This window comes from Mus musculus, chromosome 7 (assembly GCF_000001635.26).
Source record: "Mus musculus strain C57BL/6J chromosome 7, GRCm38.p6 C57BL/6J".
Classification (NCBI taxonomy): Eukaryota; Metazoa; Chordata; class Mammalia; order Rodentia; family Muridae; genus Mus; species Mus musculus.
In genome coordinates this window covers 50,251,845-50,276,658 of record NC_000073.6, presented here as the reverse complement: position 1 = coordinate 50,276,658, position 24,814 = coordinate 50,251,845, and the positions used below count along the sequence as shown (strand labels likewise).

The following is a 24,814-nucleotide window of genomic DNA, read 5'->3' as shown; positions in this document are numbered from 1 at the left end:
CTGAGCATATATCGAGAAGATGTCCCAACCAGTAAGAAGGACATATGCTCAACTATGTTCATAGCAGCCTTATTTGTAATAGCCAGAAGCTGGAAAGAACTCACATGCCCCTCAACAGAAGAATGGATACAGAAAATGTGGTACATTTACACAATGGAGTACTACTCAACTATTAAAAAGAATGAATTTATGAAATGCCTAGGCAAATGGATGGACCTGGAGGGCATCATCCTGAGTGAGGTAACCCAATCACAAAAGAACTCACATGATATGTACTCACTGATAAGTGGATATTAGCCCAGAATCTTAGAATACCAAAGATACAAGATACAATTTGCAAAACACATGAAACTCAAAAAGAACGAAGACCAAAGTGTGGACACTTTGCCCCTTCTTAGAATTGGAAACAAAACACCCATGGAAGGAGTTACAGAGACAAAGTTTGGAGCTGAGACAAAAGGATGGACCATCTAGAGACTGCCATACCCAGGGATCCATCCCATAATCAGCCTCCAAACGCTGACAGCATTGGACACACTAGCAAGATATTGCTGAAAGGACCCTGATATAGCTGTCTCTTGCAAGGCTATGCTGGGGCCTAGAAAACACAGAAGTGGATGCTCACAGTCAGCTATTGGATGGATCACAGGGCCCCCAATGGAGGAGCTAGAGAAAGTGCCCAAGGAGCTAAAGGGGTCTGCAACCGTATAGGTGGAACAACAATATGAACTAATCAGTACCCCCAGGAGCTCGTGTCTCTAGCTGCATATGTATCAGAAGATGGCCTAGTTGGCCATCATTGGGAAGAGAGGCCCATTGGTCTTGCAAACTGTATATGCCTCAGTACAGGGGAATGCCAGGGCCAAGAAGTAGGAGTGGGGGGAGGGTTTGGGGGACTTTTGGGGTAGCAATGCAAATGTAAATGAAGAAAATACCTAATTAAAAATAAATAAACAAATAAAATTAAAATAAAAAGAAATGCCTCTCTCTCTCTCTCCTCAGCACTGTATCACACTGGGTTGTCTATTGTCTACAAATCTTTCCATATGACCCATCAAAAACTATGTGCTTTTGTATACTAGTATGATTAGATAGTGATTACATTGTGATTATATAATACAGGATAAACTACTCATCTCCAATTCTATCACCTATTCATATCTGCACAGTCACTATTTGTTGCAGGATATTTCAACATATTGTGAACCCAGAGAAGCCCAGAGATTAAGTTATTTACTGAAAAACTGTTTCTACTTAGGGTGTGGCTCAGCCCTTAGTACACACCTTTAATCCCAAGCAAGGAAGATAAAGTTAATTTGTAGGAAAAAAAAAAAAAAAAGCACCCGTGTTTGAAAGTGGTGTCTAATTGAGTGGCCGACAATGTGATTAATCAGAGAGAAATTTGATAGAATAGGATATGTCTAATTCCCATGAGAAAAGACAGAGAAGGAAAGCTATTTAAGAGGGCACAGAGAGAGAAAAGGGGGGACAATTTTACCTAGATAGTTGTACAGAGACATGTTGCAGAGAGACGACAAGTTAGACCCAGATGAAGACAGAACAAACCAGAAAATGAGAAGGAGCCAAGAGATCAGTGTTTGCTCTCAGACTTCTAGCTGGGTCACATGACAGGGTCTCTCTTATTTTGTTGTCTTACTGTCACATGATCTATGTCTTTTTTGTTCTTTTCCTGCTAAATTTCAGTGAATTCCCCATATAACTCTTAGTTCATTAATTCTGTGTTGGGCTGTGTCTCATTCTGCCTTAGTCTCTCATATCATTTTAAATTGCCCTTATATTTTAGTCTAGAATTCAGTGTTGTTTCTTTTAATCTGCTTAGTCAATTTGATATCCCCTCATCTACTCACCTTTTAATCCTTTAAGTCAATCTTTATGTTGAGGCTTTCACTATCAACCAGCTGGCTTTGTGATTTTGCAGTTTGTTGTTTATGCTGAACATTATCGATGGTGGCTTGTTTTCTTTCTTTTCCTTGAGCCTGACTCTTTCATTTTAGAGCTCATCTTGTTTGAAATGGAATATGTAGAAAATATTCCTGGCTTGGGTTTTAGTATTTTATGTTACCCTCTGTCAGGTGGCTGAAGGGACTGTCAACATAAAATCACTTTAAACTGTCTGTTTGCCTTGGGGTGAGAATTAAACCACACAAATAGGACACCCTGCAGCCCTATGCTTTCTGGAATGCCAACTTCCTCCTGTAGAACCCAATCTAAGACTCAAGATAGCCTTAGACAGATAAGCCTTGTCTAAGACAGATAAGCCTCGTCTTAAAGGTTTGCTTTTCACCCTTTGAGAAAATCACCCTTTGAGATTCTCATTCAATCATCTCATACTAGCACCAGGCTATGCACTGTCCATAAAAAGTCATGCAGAAAACCAACAAAGATAAACAAACAAACAAACAAAAAACAACCTGCTCTCAGGGAAAACCAACTCCAGCATGCTGCATCACACTTCTTTAACTTCTCTCTCTCTCTCTCTCTCTCTCTCTCTCTCTCTCTCTCTCTCTCTCTCTCTCTCTCTCTCTCTCTCTTTCTCCTTCTCTACTGCAAGACCTACTAAATGAAAAAAACATACTATGCAGCATCTGAGGGTTAAATTGGGAGGCTCGGCTCTATAAAATATAGGTTAAATGTGATAAGATATGTGACAGTACTTTATCCCCTTTAAATCGGTACATTTTGAGGATACTAATGATTATGCTACAGCACATACGATCATCTCACAGGAAACTGCACCTAGGGATCAGGAAATCTCATGTATAATTCAGGGTCTGCAGCTAACAAACACTGCATATCACCTTTCCTGCCTCAGTACATACAGAAATGATGACAGTGGTGATTTCAAACTGCTGCTGAGACCCTCAGCCAAGACAGGCAAGTACAGAGAGATCACGCCCCCTGACCCTCTCACACATGCAACAATTACCCTTTTACATTTTGGCATATGGATTATGGAAAGTACAAACTCAGGCTTAAAAACCATGCAAATCCCCAGACAAGGCAAAATTATACTTTAATTCATTTTAATGAGAAAATTCTAGAACTGTTATTCTTCAATTTTTTTTAAACCAACAACATTTAGCCTAGAAGGTAATGCTTTTTACTACTAATAATAAGATTCTTGCACCTGTAATGTGCCTGTCATTTCAGTAAATATTTTAAATAAGAGAGATAGCATTACTGATTTGTGGTTGAAGAATGTGAAGAGCCAAATTAATATAAAATACTTGAAACAACTCCTGATACATACTAAAGAAGTTGGACATTGGTACCCATTCTATTGGTGATGTTGGTAATAGATGATGTTAGTGATGGTGATGGTAGGAATGGGGATGGACATGATGATGGTGATTGTGGTGATCTTGCTAACAGTGAGAACTAAAGTTTAAAATAAGACTATTGCCTGGCAAATACAGAAGTGGATGCTCACAGTCATCTACTGGATGGAACACAGGGCCCCCAATGGAGGAGCTAGAGAAAGTACCCAAGGAGCTGAAGGGGTCTGCAACTCTATAGGAGGAACAGCAAAATGAACTAACCAGTACCCCCAGAGCTCCTGTCTCTAGCTGCATATGCAGCAGAAGATGGCCTAGTAGGCCATCATTGGGAAGAGAGGCCCCTTGGTCTTGCAAACTTTATATGGCTCAGTACAGGGGAACGCCGGGGCCAAGAAGTGGGAGTGAGTGTGTAGGGGAGCAGGGTGTGGGTAGGGTATAGGGGACTTTTAGGATAGCATTTGAAATGTAAATGAAGAAAATATCTAATAAAATTGTTTAAAAAAGAGAAAATATATATTCCCTTCCATGCAGAAAAAATAAAATAAAATAAAACTATTGTCCCCTCAACTGCAAGTTATGAAAATAAAAGAAAAATTCAAATTCAAACACATGACAGGTAATTGGAGGATAAATGGGGGCGTTTTTATTTTGTGTCGTAGAAAGGAATCTGTCCCTATATGATATTAATAGTTTCACATATACACACCATTAATGCCTTGCTCTGGATTATCTCTCCAACCCAGGTGGCACCTGAAAGACCACAGAGTTGATCCCAGAAGACACCAACAAGACTCAGTGCTCTAAGACATGTCTAGGCCCAGGAACTGAGGAGTGAATGGATGGAAACATAATGAGAGGGGCACAGAAGCAAGTCTCAGAAATGTGGCTGACCCCTGGGAAGCTGAGCTCCAGGATGGCTGCCTGCCTTGTCCCCTCTCCTACAGACCCAGCTAGGTGGAGTTGAGAGGAAAGGCAGCTTGGCTTTGGAGTGTTATCTCTGCCTTCTCAGAACATCATTGCTCTAAATTAAGTGGTGTGATGGTTAGTATATGCTTGGCCCAGGGAATGGCACTATTAGGCCCTGTTGGAGTAGGTGTGTCATTGTAGGTGTGAGCTATAAGACCCTCATCCTAGCTGCCTGGAAGCTACTCTTCCACTATCAGCCTTCAGATGAAGATGTAGAACTCTCAGCTCTGCCTTGCACCATGCCTGCCTAGATGCTACCATGTTCCCACCTTGAGGATAATAGACTGAACCTCTGAACCTGTAAGCCAGCCCCAAATATATGTTGCTTTTTATAAGACTTGCCTTGGTGTCTATTCAAAGCAGTAAAACCCTGACTAAGACAGGTGGACTGCAAAGATTCAGTTGCTCTCCCTGTATTGGTGTTTGTGGCCACAGGAAGTATTCCTCTTCCACTCCAGACACTGGGAATCCAGGTCAGGCCCTGATCGCTCCTGCAGCCATGCATTTCTGCATTTCTCTTGTACCATATACCCTCTGTGATGGCAAAATCTAATAAAAGGTCAAAAGTGTGGCTGATTCTTGGGACATAAAAAGGTAGATCCACAGCCCTAGTGAAAATGACTGGATGCCAGCCACCAACCAGTGGCAGCCCCAACCAAAAGCAGAACACAGCTTTAACCCTCAAAAATCTGGGAACTAACACCTATGGGTGCTTGTAGCCAGATTAAAATTCTCACAGTGATCATTACAGCTAAAAGAAACTGATGTTTCTGCTGCACAAGGGGCAATTTTAGGCATTGTGGCTTTCCCTGTACGAGGAAGTATCTGAAGCTCACTCCTTAAGCCAATATTCATCAGGCTTCTCACCACTGGGACACTTGAAACAATGTCACACAGTCATCTCTTAGCATATGTGTTCTGCATCTGATTTATTCATGTCTTCTTTTTTTTCCCCCAGAGTGAATACCACAGCCTGAAACAAAACCCTTCAAACATGTCAACAAGTATCTAAACATCATTTTAGACCTCATATGATATATAATTATTATTTACCTACTATAAAGCTTTAAAAATACACTTACAGTGAGGGAAACAAAGGGCTTTTCAATACGTCCCTGTCTGATAACTCTAAGTCCTCTGAGCAAAAGCACAACTTTCGTCACTAAACCCTCTTAGGTCAGAGCCTATGTCTAATCGGGGTCTCTAATCAAAAGCTTTCTAAGAGCTGGAGTGTAGATCAGTGGGTGGGATGCTAGTCTAGCATTCATAAGGCCCTGAGTTTCCATCGTCAGTAATATGCAAAGAGTATTCCACACCTGTGATCTCAGCACCTGGGATGTGCAGCCAGGAGGATCAAAGGTTTAAGCTCATCCTCAGCTACACCCCAAGTTCAAAGCCAGACTGGACTACCCAATATTCAGTCTTGGCAGAAAAAGGCCTTGTACTATACAGGTATTGCTATGTGGATGTGTGTCTCATAAGTAAGAGGCCTGATGGGCAGGCAAAACCTTAGTGGATAAACTAGTGAATTAACAGATGAATTGATGCCATCCCACCACCACAAACCATTCAGACTCCCTTAGGCCATCCACCATATTTCTTCTTTCAACGTTTTTATTAATGCTACTATTCACAAACCACCAACTCCTCCTATAGTAAGTAGAGTCTGATGATCTTTAGCAACCATGTGTGGTCGTGACTCAGCCTCAACACCCAGGCCAAAAACACTGCTTCCCACTGCTAACCATCATCGTTCATCAAGTACTACCTCAGCGTCTTAGCTGGCTGTCAGCTCAGGTTCATAAATCCTCAGCTCGCTCTCTATTTCTATAATCCTTCAAATGGCTTTGTCTTTCTTATCTGATGTCTGTGAAGAGCATGTCACTTAAGACACAAGCTTTCTTTTTCTTAATATTTATTGTCAGTTGTCACCCAGTTCTTCCCTTTGCCCATTCATGTTCCAGTCAGGCTTCAGCAAACTTTTCCCCTCAGGATGGTTATCAAGAAGGTCTAAGGCATGATCCCACTCAAAAATACTCTCTTGATTAGCATCAATATTGTTCAATGTTAATTTATCCTTTGGTTCTTTATTCTTTTGTAATTTTGTAACTGTATATGACGTACTTTAATTGTATTCACCCACCCATTTTCCTTTTTATCCCATTCTATTCCTACAAAAGCCCAAGTGTCTTGTGTGTGTGAGTATTTAAGTGACCCACTGTATCTAATTAGGATCATGTGCCTTAGCATGGTCACGGGTTATTCACCGGAGCATGGTCAGCTTAGCTGTGGCTATACTACTGAAGAAACTGCCCCTCGATCTTTCAGGAATTACTAACCAGCAAGAGTATCTCTGGAAGGGGTGGAGTCTCCTGCTCTTGTCCTCCAACCACACTTGATTGTTGATAAATTATAAGCCAGTATTATACAGGTAAACGCAGCTGCAATGAACTCACATCTAGAAGACAGCCTATTTCATATTCTTCCCTATCCTCCAGCTTGTACATCTTTGACACACTCTCTTGCATGCAGCTCCCTTGGAGGAGGCTGTATAGACAACTTGTTTGGGGTTCAGCACTCAACAGTCCCTTATTCTCAGCACTTTGGACAGTTATTAGTCACTACCATAACTACCACACACTGCAAGGGGAAGCTGCTCTAACCAAGGCTGAGAACAGTACTAATGATAGGGATAAACGTAAATATTTAGAAGGCAGTTTGACAACATTTGCATTTTACAATAACATCAAAGGTAAGCTCCCCCCACAGAGGCCTGTGACCTCTCCAGACATGTAGAGAAAGGGGAACCCTTATTCACTGTCACTGGGAGAATAAATGGGTGTCGCCATTATGGAGATCAGTGTAGAGGTCTCTCAAAAAGCTAAAAATAGAACTACTACCTCATCAAGCTGTATCACTCCTGGGAATATACCTAAAGATTGCCACAAAGATACAAAGGCATTCATATTCATATTCATGTTCATATTCACTGTGCTCTCTGTTCATAAAAGAAGGGGTCAGAATATTAATCAAAACTAAGGATATATTAAATAGCATTTTATGAAAACATACTACTTTATAAGATAATTTAAAAATAATTTCTAAAGACAGAAAGACTGAGAACTGAAGTATCTACTACAGTAAATAATGCTGCCCCAGAGAGCATAGCTATTAAACAAAGCCTCTAGTAACATGTGTGGGATACCTCCCTATAAGCTGTTGGTCATAGAAGCCCTGGTGGGACTCAAAATTAATATAGTACTGCTATTGCCCTTGGTGCCCTTGAGAACCAAATGTCTAGACCATACTTCTGAAGACACCACACACTTGGTTATAAGCCTTAGAGAAATCAAGCTGGAAGTGAGCTAAGTGCTAAGTTTCAAAATGCAAGGTAGTGCTATGCAGGCTACTAAAGAAAGAACAGCCATCAATAGCCTCATCTACTTATGAATTCTGTGAGCTACAACACCAACCCACCAAGTACGCCGCACTCACTGTGCAACAATGGCATGGCTGTTATGAGGGTAACCAACTGCTTTTTGGATTAGAGACACTCATCACCAGAAAGAAATCATGCCTGGCATTCTAAATTTAGTAGTCCTTTTATCTTTATGGGCTTAGAAGATACAGCTTAATCAAGAAAAAAAATCACAAATAAGTAAATAAACAAGCCACTGTTCACAACTTATTTTACTTTTTAAAATAAGTGTATTTGAGTCTTTGAAACGATTCTGAAATTAGTATATAGTGACATCTTAAATCTAGAATTTGTTCAAATGTCTAAAACGTCTTAAATATAAAATCTGCTTTTCCCAGACTTCTTCCATCATGTCTTCTAACATACAACTAGACATATCAATTAAACCTTTACGATAACCCTAAAGATCACTATCCTCAATTTAGAGGTTAGAGAGATAAGGCTTAGAGTTTGTATATCCAAAGTATACATGAGTAAGTGACAGTCACATTCTGACTCTAAAGTTCTTGTTAGAACTGCTGAAAAAAATAATTCTCCTGACATTTAAATACCTGAGGCCATAGAGAACCCCAGCAGTAATAACCTTTCCAATGATGCTTGTAGATTGTAATCCTTCTTGGAGATATTGTCATTCTGTTCTAATCAGAAATTAAATAAAATGCCAAATCTTATGGACATGTGCTATAAATATCTACTTCTCTCCATGAGCAATAGTGAGGGAATCACAACCCCCTCTAGGAGCATAGAAAACAATAGGACTCTTTAGCATTTCTGGCTTCACTTACACTGTATCATTATAGCAAACAGACCACTCACTGCCCATTAATGTTCCTCTCCATTCCAACCTCCGAAGCAAGTCACAGTTTCCCTGTAAAAGCTGAACCTTTGATCACACTCTCAAACCTGAGTCTCATTGGCTCTTCCCATCTATCTGTGGTACCTTAATCTACCCAAGTCAGAGAAATGGAAGTCATGTTAGCCCTCACCTCTGGAAAACTGGCCCTCCTGAGTCCCATCAGTTTGTATGCATGTATATGCATATGCACATATTTACGTATACATATAGACATATGTTGCTTTGGGAAGGTGGAATCATACTTGAGGCCTTGTATGTATAAGGAAAGCACTCTAACACTGAACCACATCTTGGTCCTTTCTTCCATATATATATCATCAATTTACCTGCTTCTGGACCTCTTCACAGCTATACTAATTAAAATCTCCTCCCACTCCACTATCCTCTCTTAAATGGAAGCCATCTCATCTGCCTTCCTTCTTTATTTTATTCTTCACAGGATGACATGTATCTCTACCCACCTTACCCCTGCCACTCACTGTCAGTGCATTTGGTCCCTTCCCTCCCTTCAAAATCTTGCAAGGGTTTTTCATTTTGCAAAATCTGTAACACTATCTTCTCCCCATTCTTTTAACTCTTCTAGTATTTTTTTTAATTTGTTATTTGTCATAGCTGCTAACCATTTTGTCCTTTTATTTTTGTTTTGTTTGTGAGTTGGTTTGTTCATTTTTGAAGCACGTCCCTTAGATCCCAGGCTAAGACCTTGTGTGGTGGCGAATGATCCCAAGTACGGTGATTACAGTGCCACACTCAGTCTGTGCAGTGCTGGGAACTGAGCCGAGATCTTTCTGTATTTAAGGTAAGCTCTTTACCAGCTAAGGGAAAGCCCTCACCCCTCCTCAAGTATTCTGTTCTTTTGTTTTCTCTCTCTCTAATTCAAGAGCTTTGCAAAGCCATTCTCCCGGATATAATAACTCAGCCATCAAGTTAAGATTAATTATATCCTACTCATTGGGCAATAGAAGAGCTTGGTCAAGAGGGCAGTATTTCAGTTAAACAAAGAGTAAATTATGACCTTGTATTACACAGCATGAGGTTTATTGATGGTAACAATATATGCCAAAAAGCTCCTGAAAATGTTCATGGAAAAGTTCTCACTGAGCACACAAAAATGATGAGTAAGATGGTAAGTTTGTGAGGCTGGATTGATTAATAACTTTATAATGCACATACATGTCAAAACACCATGTTGTAAATCTCTAAGTACACACACATTTTATTTTTTGGTCAATTATACCTGAATAAAGTTCAATAATAAGTTTTTAAACAGAAATAATAAATCAGTCCCCCATCCCCTCAGTCACATTCAGGGCAACATTTCTGATTTCCAAAATAAGAAATTTCTTATTTCCTAAATTAAACACTATTATTCTCTCACAAGACGCTGTGACTTTGTTTGTAGCAGTTATTACAATGACTAATTATGGGATTATTTTTTCTTTTATTAGTAGATGCTTATCTCCCCTCTAGATGCTTCCCTCACTGAGGGAAAGGACCATGTACATTTGCCCACCTTCTGGCTAAGACAACAGCCCAATGTACTGTAGGCACTCAGCTGATTCTTATTCAGTTATTCACTAAATCTTCATTGTCTTCTCAAGCTAGACTTGAATGTGTTTTTAAGATAAACAAAATGAGTCTGGCAAGGTTAACTGCATCTCCTACAAAGGCACAACTAGTATATATTTATATGCATAAACATATTTATATGCATACCTAAATATGTGCATGTGCAAATACATATATACTAGTAGAAGAAACAGAGTTATAAACACAAATATTACTCTTAATTCCTCTCACTGCCCATATGACTGACCAGCCATCATTTCATCATCAAAGGAAATTCATGAAATATCAACCCTTGCAGGAGAAACCAACACTCCATCAGCCACTGGCATTTTCCAGGGGGTGAAACACCTGCACCTTCCCAAAAAACCAAACCTTGCTTCTTCCTTTAAGAAATATGCCATCATTTCTCACTACCTGGAGACTTAACATCAGAAGGAAAAGAATTTGTCACTCTGTAGAAGGATGTACAGGAGGATGAAAGAGAACCAATCTGAAGACGCCAAGTGGCTGAAATGAGCAACCGCTCTAAGTCACACGACCTGCTGGGATGCAGCTGGGAGTTTCACTCAGGACACACACCTGTGTTTAATTCCCAGCAAAGTGCCATTCATCCAGCCAACAAAAGCTAAGTAAACCAAGTCATCCATCTAAGAAAAGCAAAGTGTCTACCCAATTACTGTGCTTGGCAATGGAGGCATCACAAATACTACCATAAACCCAACATAAAGCAGCAAACGCCCATGATGCATTCAAAGTAATTAATGAGCAACCATAAATATTAGGTGTGTCACACTTTTCTTATGGAGAGGTGAAAAATCTGGACTCATTTTGTGGCTCTGCCTCTGCATTTCTGTAATAGAAACACTAGCAAGCCAATCTAGTTTTTTTTTAACTGTTTTTCTTCATTGTAATGAAGCTCTCATACTGCCGCTGTCTAAATTGCTCTCTTTCTCTCTCTTCATAATTGTGATAACACTATTCATTTATCTTGCTTTACCTCTGGCTTCTGCCACCAATGATGGACAGCATCTGTGTTCTTTGCCCTGTGACTTTATCTACAATAAAAACAGAACACTCCTGACCCCAGGCTTTGCTGAGATGACTAAAGACTGACTCCATTAAAACAATGGTTTTCAATCTTGCTAATGCTGCACCTTTAATACAGTTCCTCATATCATGTGACCCCCCCAGTCATAAAGTAATTTTGTTGCTACTTCATAACTGTAATTTTGCTACTATAATGGTATAGGTGGTCTTAGGTGACGCTTGTGAATGAGTTGTTGGGCCCCCCAAGAGGGTCAAGACCAATACTACTGTCATAGAGGGACACACAGCTTGCCCTGGGTCCCCTGCCAATAATGCACTTCTCATGAGCAAGCTAGGTAGTTTACCTTTGAATTGTGTACCTGCACATTCAGAATACACATTCCAAACCCCTCTACCCTAAGTCAAATTTCAAGAAATCTATTCCTCTCCCGTTCCCAACTGCTTGCCCAACCTTGTAATTCACACAAAGAGCAATGTGTGCTGCTGGTCTGTGTGCCTCAGAGCTAGTCAGTACCATCCACCAATTGGTTAAGACAGATGCTTTATAAGAACTGAGAGTCCTGAAGGGACCCCAGAGCGAGAATACATGTCACAAGAGAAACCAGAGCCTTGGGGGACACACCTTTTGTGGACACACCAGGACAGGACTATCAAAGGAGAGTGGGCTCCATGTCCTCACAGGTTCTGTCCTAAAAGCACTCAGTTCCTTCTGAAATTCCTGTCCAAGGCAGCACAGCCCTAGTTTCCAGTCTTCCCTCTAGAACAATGGACCTCGTTCTGGGCATGTTCAAGACCTTTACCCAATAGAGCACTTCCGCGGGCACTGAACTCCTGTCTCCTCTAGACAGTATTGTCCTTCAAATTCCTCTGCCCACCGCACAGCAGTTGCATTGCAGCCCCATCTTCATGGTCCATGTTAGCTCACATGTGCAAAGTTTTGATCTGACCCATCTGTCAACATACAGAGAACAACCCCCTCCCGTGAAACACTGCCAGTTCTCCTATGTGTGTGCAAGCCCACATGCTCACTAAATTCCTCCTTTCCAGATTACTTTTCACCTCTAATCCCCTGAAGTCACATCTCTAAGATCATTTCAATTACAAACCCACCTGAAATGATCAGGAAGTGTGGGAGGGAAACTCATGTGATAACAGGATTCTTTGGGAGGATTTAATTGAAGAGCATAAAATCTTAAATAGTACAAATAATCTCAGCTAATTTCAGTCCAGGACAGATGACAAGGCAAGTGAGCATGAATTAAAATTACCGATAAACACATTTGGAACAGATGTCGGAAAGAACTTTCTTCCAACACCCAAAGTCATAAACATGAAGCAAAACCCTCCAAAGTCATTGGCGATGCTGAAAATACAATTAGAGCTGGTTATGAGGGAAATAAAACTCCAAGGAGTGTGTTGAAGGTGCCAGGATGGGCTGAATGATCAGTGTGTTTTCCTGGAGCGGTCTTGAAAATGTATGGTCAAGATTACTAGCTTTTTTGTTGATGTTGTTGAGCCTTTGACTGAGAGTAGCAGAAATCCATGGGAAATACTTCCTGCTGGGTCTACATTCAGTCCTTCATCACATTCTTCCAGCAAGAAGCATAGCTGCCACTCTACTGTCCACTCTGCCCCCACAACTATTGACCACACACTCTAAGGTAATAGACCTCTTCTACAGCCATTACCTCAAAGCAATGAGCATAAACAATGTTCCATGGGTGGCTTTGAGACATCAGGGGGAAAAAAAGCATCAATGGTCAGAGTGGTCAGTCAGGGCAGTTTTGGGTACTACACAGTTAGCCAAGACCTGCAGACCCAGCAACAGCACAGAGCCCCAAGTCGTGCCCATCACATTCAGTCCTATGCATGTCTTCCTAAACTGCCCTGTGGTTCTTTTCCTGGATCTGTCTTGGCTGCACCAAGATGCAGTCCATCCGCTGAATCCTGGGAATTGAGCTGCCTATTCACTTGGTTCCTTTATCTTCCTTAAAGGCAGATGGAGCGGCCCACAGGATTGCAGTATTTGACAAACCCAGGATTGAAAAAAGCAAGGTGTCCAAGCTCCTGGTCTAAATTCTAGGTCAGCTGATGGCACTGAACGCTATAGATCACAACACATTGTTATGCTTCACTGTAATTTCTCAGATTCAAATTCTACAAAGACAAAAAAAAAATCCCTCAATTTTGAAACAAAGGTCTGTATCCTTCATCTTGATTAGTCATTGGAGTGGTAGCAGACATAATAGAAAATAGGTACCACTAATTTGATAAAAACAAAATCATGTTATGATCCAACAACTTGGAAACAAAGTTACAACTCAGAAAAATGTTTTATAAATACTATTGCATTCGTGGAGTATATTATTCAGTACTGAAAATGGTATCATTTGAAGTCTTGAAAGTAAAAAACACAGGACAGTCCCCCTATAATCAGAAGGTCTACCCTGTCCCCTGATCTGGAGGAGGACAGTTCTCTCCAATGCCCAGACTATGCCCCTTGGGTAAGGTGGCCTAACAGATTTTTAACAAAAATAAATCTTGAAAAAAATGTCAAATTCTCAAAGCATGAGAATAGCTTTAATTCAACTTCCAAGGAATGGCATCTCAGACAACATCTTGTAGCATACAGACCTAACACTCTCAGTGAGCCAGAGATGGTGGAAACATCCATTGGAAGTTCCTCTATGCAAGTGTATAGAGAATTCAGCCACTTGGGTTTTCGTGATCAGTCACTCCAGGGTAGCAGAAGACATGTGGACACAATTTCCACAGAGACAATTCTGGAGATAACACACTTCATTCATCAGACCTCACGTGTCTATTTGGATGCCTGCAGGAGATCTCAGTCCACAAAGCAAAAAGGTAGCCTTCCCATATTCAGGATAAAGGCTGATTTTATATGGCGCTGGAAAACTGGCTCAGCAGTCAAGACCACTGTCTGCTCCTGCAGAGGACCCAGGTTCAATTCCAAGTACTAGATAATGGCTCACAACTTGTCTATAATTCCAGTACTTGGAAATTCGATGCCTTATTCTGGCCTCTGTGGGCAATGAATGTACATGGTGCACAGATATACATGCAGGTAATACTCCTACACACAAAATAAATCTTTTTTATTTTAATTAATTTATGTAGATATTGACTCATTTCTGCCTTTGTTTGCTTTATGTTTTGAGGAAGTAGGATAAGAAAAACTGAATTCTTTGCCTTAGACAAAGTCCCTGAAATCCATGTCTTGTTAAAAAGGTACTAGTTCAGGCCCATCTTCATCTAAGACCCCACCCAGAAAACATGAACATAGCAGGAAAGGTGAAAAAACAGTGAATTACAAAGGGAGAAGCAGGTTTCTCTCAGAACTGTGTGAGATTATTGTGCTATCTCTAAATGAGCCCTTAAGGGATAAACCAGAAACGAAGTCAGATTCACAGTGAGTGTGGTTCAGGACCACAGATGTTGAGTTCATCTGGAATGATCATCTAAGCTGTAGGGCTTTGTGAGGAAGTCATGGACGCTATCCTGATGATGATCTTCCATTTGGTGGTCACATAATGTGTCACCAGGACCACAGACATGCGCAGGTGAGCTCCTGTTCTGGGACTCTGGGCTCCCATCCTCAAGAGGAGGACATAATGACAGTGGGAGGTGCTGCAAAGGCCCTTGGTCAAAAGTCATACTTTTATTTCTGGAACATTATTGATGAATATGGCTAACCTCTGTGCTGGGGAGCGGGAATAAGGCAGAAGGCGAAAAAAAGGAGTTAAATATAAGATAACCCAAGCTAAGTATTAGACCACCAGATTGATTTTCTAAACCTAAAAACATCAAAAAAAAAAAAAAGGCAGAAAGGATCTAGCTAACTGGGTATTTGACAATGTGAGGTGTTGAGGATAGGGACAGATTCTAAAGAGTAGCTATTATCATTTTTTTAGTATGAAGAAAATTTTATTAGAGTTTAAAAGAAAAATCTCAAAAGCAGGGAAGCTATAAATCCTCACAACTGCCCAGAGGGGAAGAACAGAGGACAGAAGAGAAAAGGTCCTGAGTGCAGCCTGCATGAAGGTCAGCGGCATGGCAGCCAGGAGCCGCGTAGTGGTTTAGCAAGGAAATCCAAAATACCATTAAGGAAAGCATGCTTACGGCAGAGACAGTAGGATCAAAACAAGACAAGTTACCCTTCCCAGGGTAACTCAGGACAGTGAGCAGACTTGTAAAGCCCAGTGGCCATTGTTCTGTAAGATACTGCAACAGAGGCAGGAATTCTGAAATTGAGAAGTACAGTATGGCATTAAAGACTAGTTAGTCCACCTACCTCTTTAGCATGGCTTAAGGCGAGCTATATTCCTCAGGGTAGTTCCCGGGCCAGGTGACTGAGCCACCCAGCTAGAATGTTAGCTCTCAACACAAGCCAAACATTGACCAGATTTCCCTTAATGGATTCTTACTGCTGGATAACTATGATTTTAACTGGATTAGATTTTAAGATTGTGAATCAATTCTAGATTCTCCTAATCCGACTAATTTTCCCTGAGTGAAAACTTCATAGAGGAAGAAATGCTTGAGCTGACATTTGAAGACAGAAGACAACATTTAGTAAAGAAGAGGATACCAGAAAGAGGAAGTGAGGCAAGTTCTGCCCCGTAAATTAATTAGCAATCAAGTGTGCAGGATAAATGTCAAGAGAGGGGCTGGAGAGATGGTTCAGCGGTTAAGAACACTGGCTATTCTTGCAAAAGACCCAAGCTCACTTCCCAGCCCCCACACAGCAGTTTGCAAACATCTGTAGGTATAGCTTCAGGGAGCCCGACACCAATCTTCCCACTTCTGTAGGTAACAGGCATGTTCAGGGTTCACAGGCTTATATGTCACCCAAATACTTGTACATGAAATAAAATAAAATAAACACATCTAAAAAATGTATTTGAAAATATTAGAAATTGGAAGTCAGAAGAAGTAAAGGCACAGAGGGATTAATTTGCCATACTTCCCAAGAAATCCCCTCCACTGCATCTTCTCTGAATGGCGACTCCAGTTCTTGTGGAAGATGCAGAATTCAGAACACAAAAGCAACTCCCGCCTACACAGCATTTCCAGAGATAAGCATCACCCTCCTCCTCCAGACATGTCCTAGCAGAGCAGAGAGCATAAGTGGAAGGAAAGCCCTCAGCTCCGCAGCATATCCTCTCTTGTTCCTCTATACCTGAGCCAGGTTTGGCAAAAGCCACTCATAGTGATTCCAGAAGGAGCCTCGTGTGCCTGTGGGAGCTCCCAGCAGCCTTGCTGATGAAGGGTGAGAGCTCTAGATAGGCACAAGCAGAGGGAGAGACACCTATTGTAAACTGGGTCAGAACAATGAAATTCCTCTTGAGTTTCTGTGCCCTAATCAATGTTTCTGCTCTAATGAAGCCATTAATCAGAAAAGATCTGCATAAACAGAGGCCCACTTGGCACCTCAACAAATAGCCAGTGATGGATTTTGCATTAAATTATAAGACCTACCTAACAACCTTATTGGTTCCCAATAAATGCATCTCTCTGAAAAATTCAACTCAATATGTAGGTATTTCTAAGATCTCCCAGCTGCAAGTAAGCTCCTCGTCATACAGTTCTTCCCTCTAAAAAGAGACATACCCTCCAGGGGGGTTATGACTCATAAGATTCTAGAAGTTATCTAAATTCACAAAGCTCAAAAACTCATGAAACTTCTCAATCTTAGACAGATCAGGAAGGGTGATCCCTTTAGCCATGCTCCTGTGAGTGACCCATCAGCCATGGTTCTGTAACTCAGTCCAATACACTCACTGGTTCACCAAGATAGACTTGGGTGGAATGGTTTCTTTAGGCTGTCTTCTTCAATGCCCTATCTGGACTGGGCAGATGTTTGTTTTTAACCCTCCAGATAAAACATCATGGAGAACAGAGATAGATGAGTCAGGGCTGATACTCAGATGGCAGAGTTATCATGTCCCTGATTCTATAGCCAATTTCTTTTTTTTAGAGCAATGAGATTTTATATAGCAGAACTCTCTCCTGACCAACCACTGAGAGTAATCACAACTTCAGATGAGAACACATCATAATAATGTACATTTTTCATATAAATCAGAAGGTGCTGGGGATGAAGTCAGTCAATCAGGACCTGTTCCCAGGAGTTCCTTGAAATAGTTTGGGACACAGCTGTGCCCACTCATATACCTACACCCCAGCCACCTTCTGTGCTTCTGTGTGCAAGAGCAGAGTTAAGGAGATATACTAGAAAACTAGTCTGCTAAAACTAAAATATTCGCTCTGTGGCTCTTTATAGTAAGAAAAATGTTGCAGACCTTTTCTAGAATGAAAAAAGAAGAAGAGGAGGAGGAGGAGGAGGAGGAGGAGGAGGAAGAGGAGGAGGAGGAGGAGGAGGAGAACTAAGTATCAAGTGACCTAAGTTAACCTATTAGACTCCAGGTCTTCCTTAACTCAGAAACCACCAAAATTCAGTTAGGGATGTTCCACATTAGTGTGAATTATAGAGTTCGAGGTGCTTGAAATAGGCACAGCTATGAAATAGTGGCTATGATTTTTAACTGGATTTGTGGGTTAAGGTGTTTAATAAATTCTAGGTTTTCCTAACCCAGCTAATTCTTCCTATGTGAGAACTTCAGGAAAGAATCAATTCATGAACTAACTGAAAACATAAGAATAAATTTGGAAAAGAGGACCCAGAAAGAGAAAATAATTCCTGCCTAAGAATTAACTAGCAGGCATACTTATTTGAAGTTTTGAGTCATTCTGGCCTGTGGATGAGGCAGGGAGGAATACTGCTCAGCCCCACTCAGTAAGAAAATGTAATAATGATGGTAATGGTTGTTATCACAGGAACTATCATTTGCTTTAATATAGAAACTACTGCTTATTGGATGTCTGTCTCACGCTGGGCCTTCTGCTCTGTGCTTATGCATTTTTGCCATTTAATCTTCACAGCAGTCTTACGAGGTAGATACTATTATTATCCTCGGTTTACAATTGAGGAGACAATCTCAGAGAAAGGTAAATGGTTTCTACAAGTCTCTGAAATCAGGATGGAGTGAGCAAGACAAGCTCACTGTTCATCAAACCTTCACGCCCACCACCAGCCCCACCCAGAAGCCCTTGCTTGCCACGCCCGCTTGCCACGCCCACTTGCCACACCCACTCACCTCGGCAGACCCTGCAGCACTGGTTCTCCGGAAGAATATGATCCTTCTCTGAGCAGTTCAAAGGAGGGCAAGCTTCTGTGATTTTTACCAAGACTCCACCCTAGAAGCCAAATACCAGGAAAGAGTGAGTTCATTTGGAGAGCCCATTGCAGGCGCTTCTAACGTTCCTTATTATCAGCTTGCAGAGGTAACCACCCAGATACTAAGAGCATTCTTGGGAATTCCACCGAGAAGAACAATCTTGCAAGTCAAATTGATGAGTCCAGGGAGAGAAATCAGGCTTCCTTTCTATATCAAAACAGCCTGGGTATCTACAAGTGCCATTCTTTTTTTTTTCCCTAAGTCTCTTTTTCTAATGCAAAGGGATGCCCACAGTGATGTACTGATAATTTCCAACAGCTGACTGCTGAGTGTGGCAGCATCCTGCGTCAGTTACTGAGTTCTCTGCTGTAAAATGCAACAGTTCACGTTGTGCTACCCATGTTGTATACAACAGACTTCTCTGAAGCAATTCCAGCTTCCACAAACCACAGCCTTGTCACCAGATGCCAACAGGGTAGCTTCCTATTCTCAGTAGAATTACAACTCAAGTGGAATGAGATCTATAGTTCCTAAACTAGGAATGCTAATACAGTACGGAAATTCATTTTAAAACATGCTCTAATAAAGGCAATGTAATGTGCTACAGAGAGTAGTTAACTCTGCCCAGGCAGGGAGAAATTATGAAGGGGTCATGTTGGAAGGAACTTGACTAATTGTATAAAGAGACTTTAGAGGTCAAGATAGTAGACAAGGCACATGGACATGAAAGAGCACCAGTCAGATGAAAAATAGATTTCCTCTGGCTGTAAATAACATAACGTACACAATGTTGTTAAATAGTCAACTGTACACTCTTGGCCTCACTGACCTAAGGTCCTCCTGATTGGCATGAGTGGTGTCTGCATTAGTTTTAGGCTGAATTTTTAAAATAAGCCCATTGATTACTTTCTTTTAAAAGGTTGAAGAGGCTCTAAGTTTATCTAATGCACTTAGGTTTTTCTCTCTAATCCTTTTCAAGGTGTTTAAGACAGTCAAGAAGAGGAGCCTCAGTTTAGGACAAAAGTCAGTCCCAAACAGAGGTGGGTAGGAAGACAGGACCGAGCTGTACAGCCGTGAGGCTAGGAGAGACGGGCACTGTGTTTTATGTTTCCAAGAGAGACTCACTGTCCTGTGACTACCCCGCAATCTTCCCAGTTGTCTGGTTTGGAAGAAGGGACACTAATTTCTAGAGAAGAGAACAGTCAGGACATCAAATGCCAAATAGAAATACAAAACACAAGACTCTTGCTTGAGTACTATCATGCTGGTTGCACAAAGTGAGCCACATACATCAGCTACTTGCCTTCCAGTAAGTTATCTGCAACATGTCTTTCTCTTCTTTCTTGAAGTTTCCCAGCCAGCCAGCCTGGTTCCTAGCATACTCCACCACCACCACCACCCCCAACCCACACACACAACCTCTGGTGATCTTCCTAAACTCTTACTCCCCCCCCCACCCCCCACGATTCTATAAGAAACTGGTCCTAAGACTCAATAACAGATCCTGTTACATTCAGTCCTCTTTTCCAGCCAGATTCCATCCTCATTTCTCATGTAGCTGACGGCCAGAGTCTAAGCATCAGGACTAAGATTACTGTCGACATCTGAGTCAAACCAATTATTCCAAGGCAACAGAAACTAAGCTCCTTGCTCTCTGGAACTGCACTGTTTGGAAATGGAAATGAATGACTTATTATAAACTCCAATCCTACCATCCCATAGTAAGATAGAGGCTCTGGTGCATTGCCTCCAACATAGATTTAAAAAAAAACAAAAACAAAAAACAAAAAACCTGCTGAATACTTTTTATCCAAACTATGCTCCCATCTCCAAGTTCTGGATGCTTTTCTAACACCCTGATGTTGACTCACCTCTGACAGAGGGCACATCGATTGTTGCCTCCATTTGAAAAGCTGGAAGCTACCTGCAAGTTCTACACCCGTATTTCCATGGCCCAAAGCCCGTGGCTGAACAGTATATGAGGCCTGCAACTACAGAATGGACAATCTCTGAGGTATGATTTATGCTCCACAATGCCCAGTGGGTTCTAGCTAGATGTGACCTTTTGTCTGAATTCTTTCTTTGCTCAGGTTCTTCCCATCCCCCTGCCCAATGCACTCACAGTCTAATGGGTCCTACTGGGAATACATCCTGAACAGGTCATTCCTTAGTGCAGAGTCAGCTTCTAGGGTTATACAAATTAGGACAATTAATGTGTTTCACTATTCTATTAGAGCTGTTTTCAAAATGCAAACTACTAAAGAACTTTGGGTGGTCAAATTCTAGATGATTTCCAGTTACTTCCTTGTATTTTCCTTCTAAACCTAAAATTTTACAGCCTGGGTGTGTGTGTGTGTGTGTGTGTGTGTGTGTGTGTGTGTGTGTGTGTGTATGTTGTTGCTAAATAATACTTTGATTGTCACTTCTTAAAAGTGATCATTCATGATGTTTTCTTCCTATAAAAGGAGTTTGCTCTAGCTACTGATTATATCATCTAACAGTTTTTTAAAAATATTTTCCCATTATATTTATTTACTTGAGAACATGCATGTGACACAGCACCCGTGTAGAGGTCAGCGGATAATGTGCCAAAGTCAGTTCTCTCCTTCCACCATGTGTGTGATGGGAACTGAACTCAGGTTGCCAAGCTTGGTAGCAGGTTCTTTTACCTGCTGAGCCATCTAAATGAGTTGGAATTCTAATCAATCCTTAATATGTTTAATAAATAAGACCCAATTCCAAAGTTTAAATTGAGACAAACCTACTGGTATATTTTTAAAATAACCTGAACTGCCTTTATTGTTGGATAAGTGCATCTACATCCATTAGCCCAGGGAGAAACGTTTTTCAACTCTATTTTGAAAATTATCGCCAGTAAAACGTAATCTGTCATTACTTTTAAATCTTCCTGATTGTTGTATGTTGTGACCTCTGCACTGAGTTCTGTGTTAGTAGAAAAACACAATTATTCCACTTTTCCTATTTTAGAGTAACTCGCCTGCTCAGTGCTCAAATGTAAACATTCCAACTTCTATACAAATCACCTCACCAGGCTCTGACTTGAATTCCTAACAATACATAAATATCTGCAAGTTGAAAACTGCCACTGTGCTGAAGAAATGTTCCAGAAAAGTCGATAATTGGGCAAATGGAAGCAAGACTGTTAGAAGACTTCCTCAACTTGGTTTAAAAATAATGGGTTGGGAGCTTGCTATGAGATCATGTCTCCTAGTAATGTCAGAAGCTGCACCCACAAGGTCTCATCAGTGTGGCTGCCTAAATAGGAGCTTAATAAGAACAACACCAATAAACATGCTAAAGTGGACAGAGAAACTCCTACAATGCCTTGATTCTACATGAAGACTCACACAACTAAGGAGTGCTGAAAGCAGAAGAAATAGTCTCCCCCACAGAAGAGTATAGCAATTGTTTATCCAATGCCAAATGGTCAGCCCTGAAAACACAAATACAAGTAACATTATATGGGCTGAGTGGGCTATATTAAGGAACATATATGTATATTCATATATACATGCAATAACAATTGATTAAATTGAGAATGTGGATTTGAAAGAGATCAAGGAGGGGTATATTGGGGCAATATGGAGGGGGGAGAGGAAAGAAATCTTTCAATTATAGTCTTAAATTTTTGAAAACTAAATAAAAAAGAAAAAGAAAAGAAAGAAATGGCCTAATAAATAATATAGTGGAGTGAAGAGACAGCTGAGTTGTTGCAAGCTTAAGATGTTCTTGCAGGGACCAGAGTTTGGTTGCCAGAATCCACACCATATGGTTCACAACTTCCTCTAACTTCAGCTCCAGCTCCAGGAGATTAAACACCCCTGGCCTCTGAGTGTACCTGTCCCTCACAGGCACATATATGCAGAGACACATAAAGCAAAAAATTAAGGCGAAAGATGTCTCCAATTCAATCCCATAAGACAGAAATGGGTAGAGATCCAGGTTGCCTTTCATTGTCAGGGGATCCTCACCTGAACCAAAGAACACAATCATTATTTGAGCAAGGATATACTCTATTCTCTCAGGAGAGTATGTGTATCACTTTGGATGACTTGGGGAGAAATTGATTTATTACATACCATAGAAGCCATACAATGTTGGAGCTCAAACACTAAGAAAGGCAAGGTAGGGCAGACCAGTCCCGTCCATACCCACTAGCCTCTGTTCTTATTGAACATACTCATTAAATTGGCCTCCACATTATTCTATGGTCTTATACAGAACTTCCCTTTGTTGATTAAGCAGTGAGTCCTAGCCTGACTGACTATGTATCCTCAGTTACACTGAAAGGTAGTCAATGCTGATGGTCACTTTGACAAGACCTAGACTGTTTTCTCTCAAGTGAATCTAGAGCCACTTAAGAGTAAAAACTCCATTAGTGCCTAGGATTATATAGATTAAATGGATTGTGTGAAGACCTAACCTAACTTAAGGTAGCACCATTCCATGAGTGATTGAATTAGGGAAAAGTGACCCAGGCCAGCATTCACCTCTCTCTGCCTCCTGACTATAGGCAAAGTGTGCCTCCAGTTCTAGCTGCCATGACTTCCCACCATGATAAGTCTAGAGGGAATACTAAAAATCAAGCAGGAAGAATAGAGCTGGAGGATGAGGAGGAAGAGGTAGGCCACAGAAAGACATGGCCATTGCACTCATCAACTCAGTGCAGCTGCGGCTACGGGAAGAAGACCTGTATTTGACTAGACCCATCAACACTTCATCTGGGACAGGGAAGGGAGCCACGAGGCCCTGCTGCTGGGGGTGGAGTTGGAGGAGGCATGTTATTTTCTTCAATGCTATACCCACCCATATGTTAACCTTCAGTCCTTAAATAACTCCCCACCCACACTCATGCAAGCAACACTAATTCAACTCTGTGGTTCCTACACACACTGAAAAGAAATGAAAGTAGGAGGCAAAAGTTTTCCAAAAGAAGAATGGTATCAACAGGACAGGGTGGGGATAACAGGGAGTGACAATGGATAAAACTCATGGTATAGATGTGTGAAACTTAAAGGATAAAAAAATTAAAATATTTTAAATCTATGAACAAAGTAAACCCTTCTCCCTTAGATGACTTCCCTCACCAGAGTATTTTATCATAACAAAAAAGGAAATGAACATAGTACCTCTCTAAAATTCAAAACCAAGAACTATTACAAATAATTCAAAGCCAGAGGAATGAGCACAGAAAAGCTAAGAATGTGTGTTACCCAGCCATACACAGAGTCTGACTCCAGCTAGCTCCCTTGCCCTTCTGAATCCTGACTGCCACATCTGTGTAGTACATACCTTGTAGGGTTATTATGATACTTAAATGTGATATGTTTTATCTAGCTTAGATAATACTCAAAAAATAGTAAGTACATAAAGAATGTTAAATGATATTGTAAATGACTCATTTCTCTGTGGACAGGGTAACTCATAAATATTTACAGAAAGCCAAGAAATAACTCACTTTTCAAAACAGGGTGAAATCATTCCTATGAATACACACACATGCACACACACACATATATACGCATGCATGCATGCACATATAGCTTATGCAAAGAGGTCGCTGGACCAATTTTCTTCTAACTCATCAATCCTCAACATAGTAATAACGAACCAAAGAATACAGAGTGTCTGTTTCATGTCTGCCCATTTCATGCTCCGATCATCTCTGATGACAAGGATGTAGTCACAAAGAAGACTTTGGAGAGAGTCACCCAAGGCCTCTGCTCAAAATGCAAAAAGGAATAGGTTTAATTAGTGTCAGTCCTGTGGCTTATGCTGTGATCACAGAGAGTGGGCAGAATTGATTTTAATCACCCCACCTTTCCCTGGGGTAGGAGAGGAAACCAAAGGCAGAATCTAAATTCATTGTCCTCCCCAGAATGGAACCTATTTACAGAGACCATGACATCTTTAATTGTACTCAAGGAAGGTAGACAAGGCCATGTGAGGCAAAAACAATTCATGTTCACTGCAGATTTAGTGCCAAGCACCACATTTTCTCCTCTGTGTATTAACATCCCCCATTGTGACATGCCTGTCTTAGGATGGAGACCATGCCAGCTCCCAGGCCTGGGAGCTTCTTAGTTGATAAAGAGACAAAAAGTCCTCACTGCCATCTCATCTACACCATTGATCCTGGCAAAAGATCCACAGCCAGCATCTATTGGTACAGAGATACCAGCCCCAGTGTCATTCAGTTGCTGCCTAAAGTCCTAGCCAAAAGCAATATGAAGGAGGAAAGAGCTTACTTTATTTATTTGGTTCACAGTTCCAGGTTATCGGCCATCATTGCAGAAAGGTCAAGGCAGGAACTTAAAAT

General features: G+C 41.0%; 1 protein-coding gene across 1 annotated transcript in view; it reads right to left on the bottom strand.

The window, feature by feature from the left end:
- Nell1 (NEL-like 1) overlaps window positions 1-24,814 on the bottom strand; it is an 887,940-nt gene that overhangs the window by 586,631 nt on the left and 276,495 nt on the right. Inside the window, exon 11 of the mRNA NM_001037906.2 lies at window positions 18,394-18,493. Coding sequence (NP_001032995.1) covers window positions 18,394-18,493 — 100 coding nt within the window. The remainder of the gene's footprint in view (window positions 1-18,393; window positions 18,494-24,814) is intronic.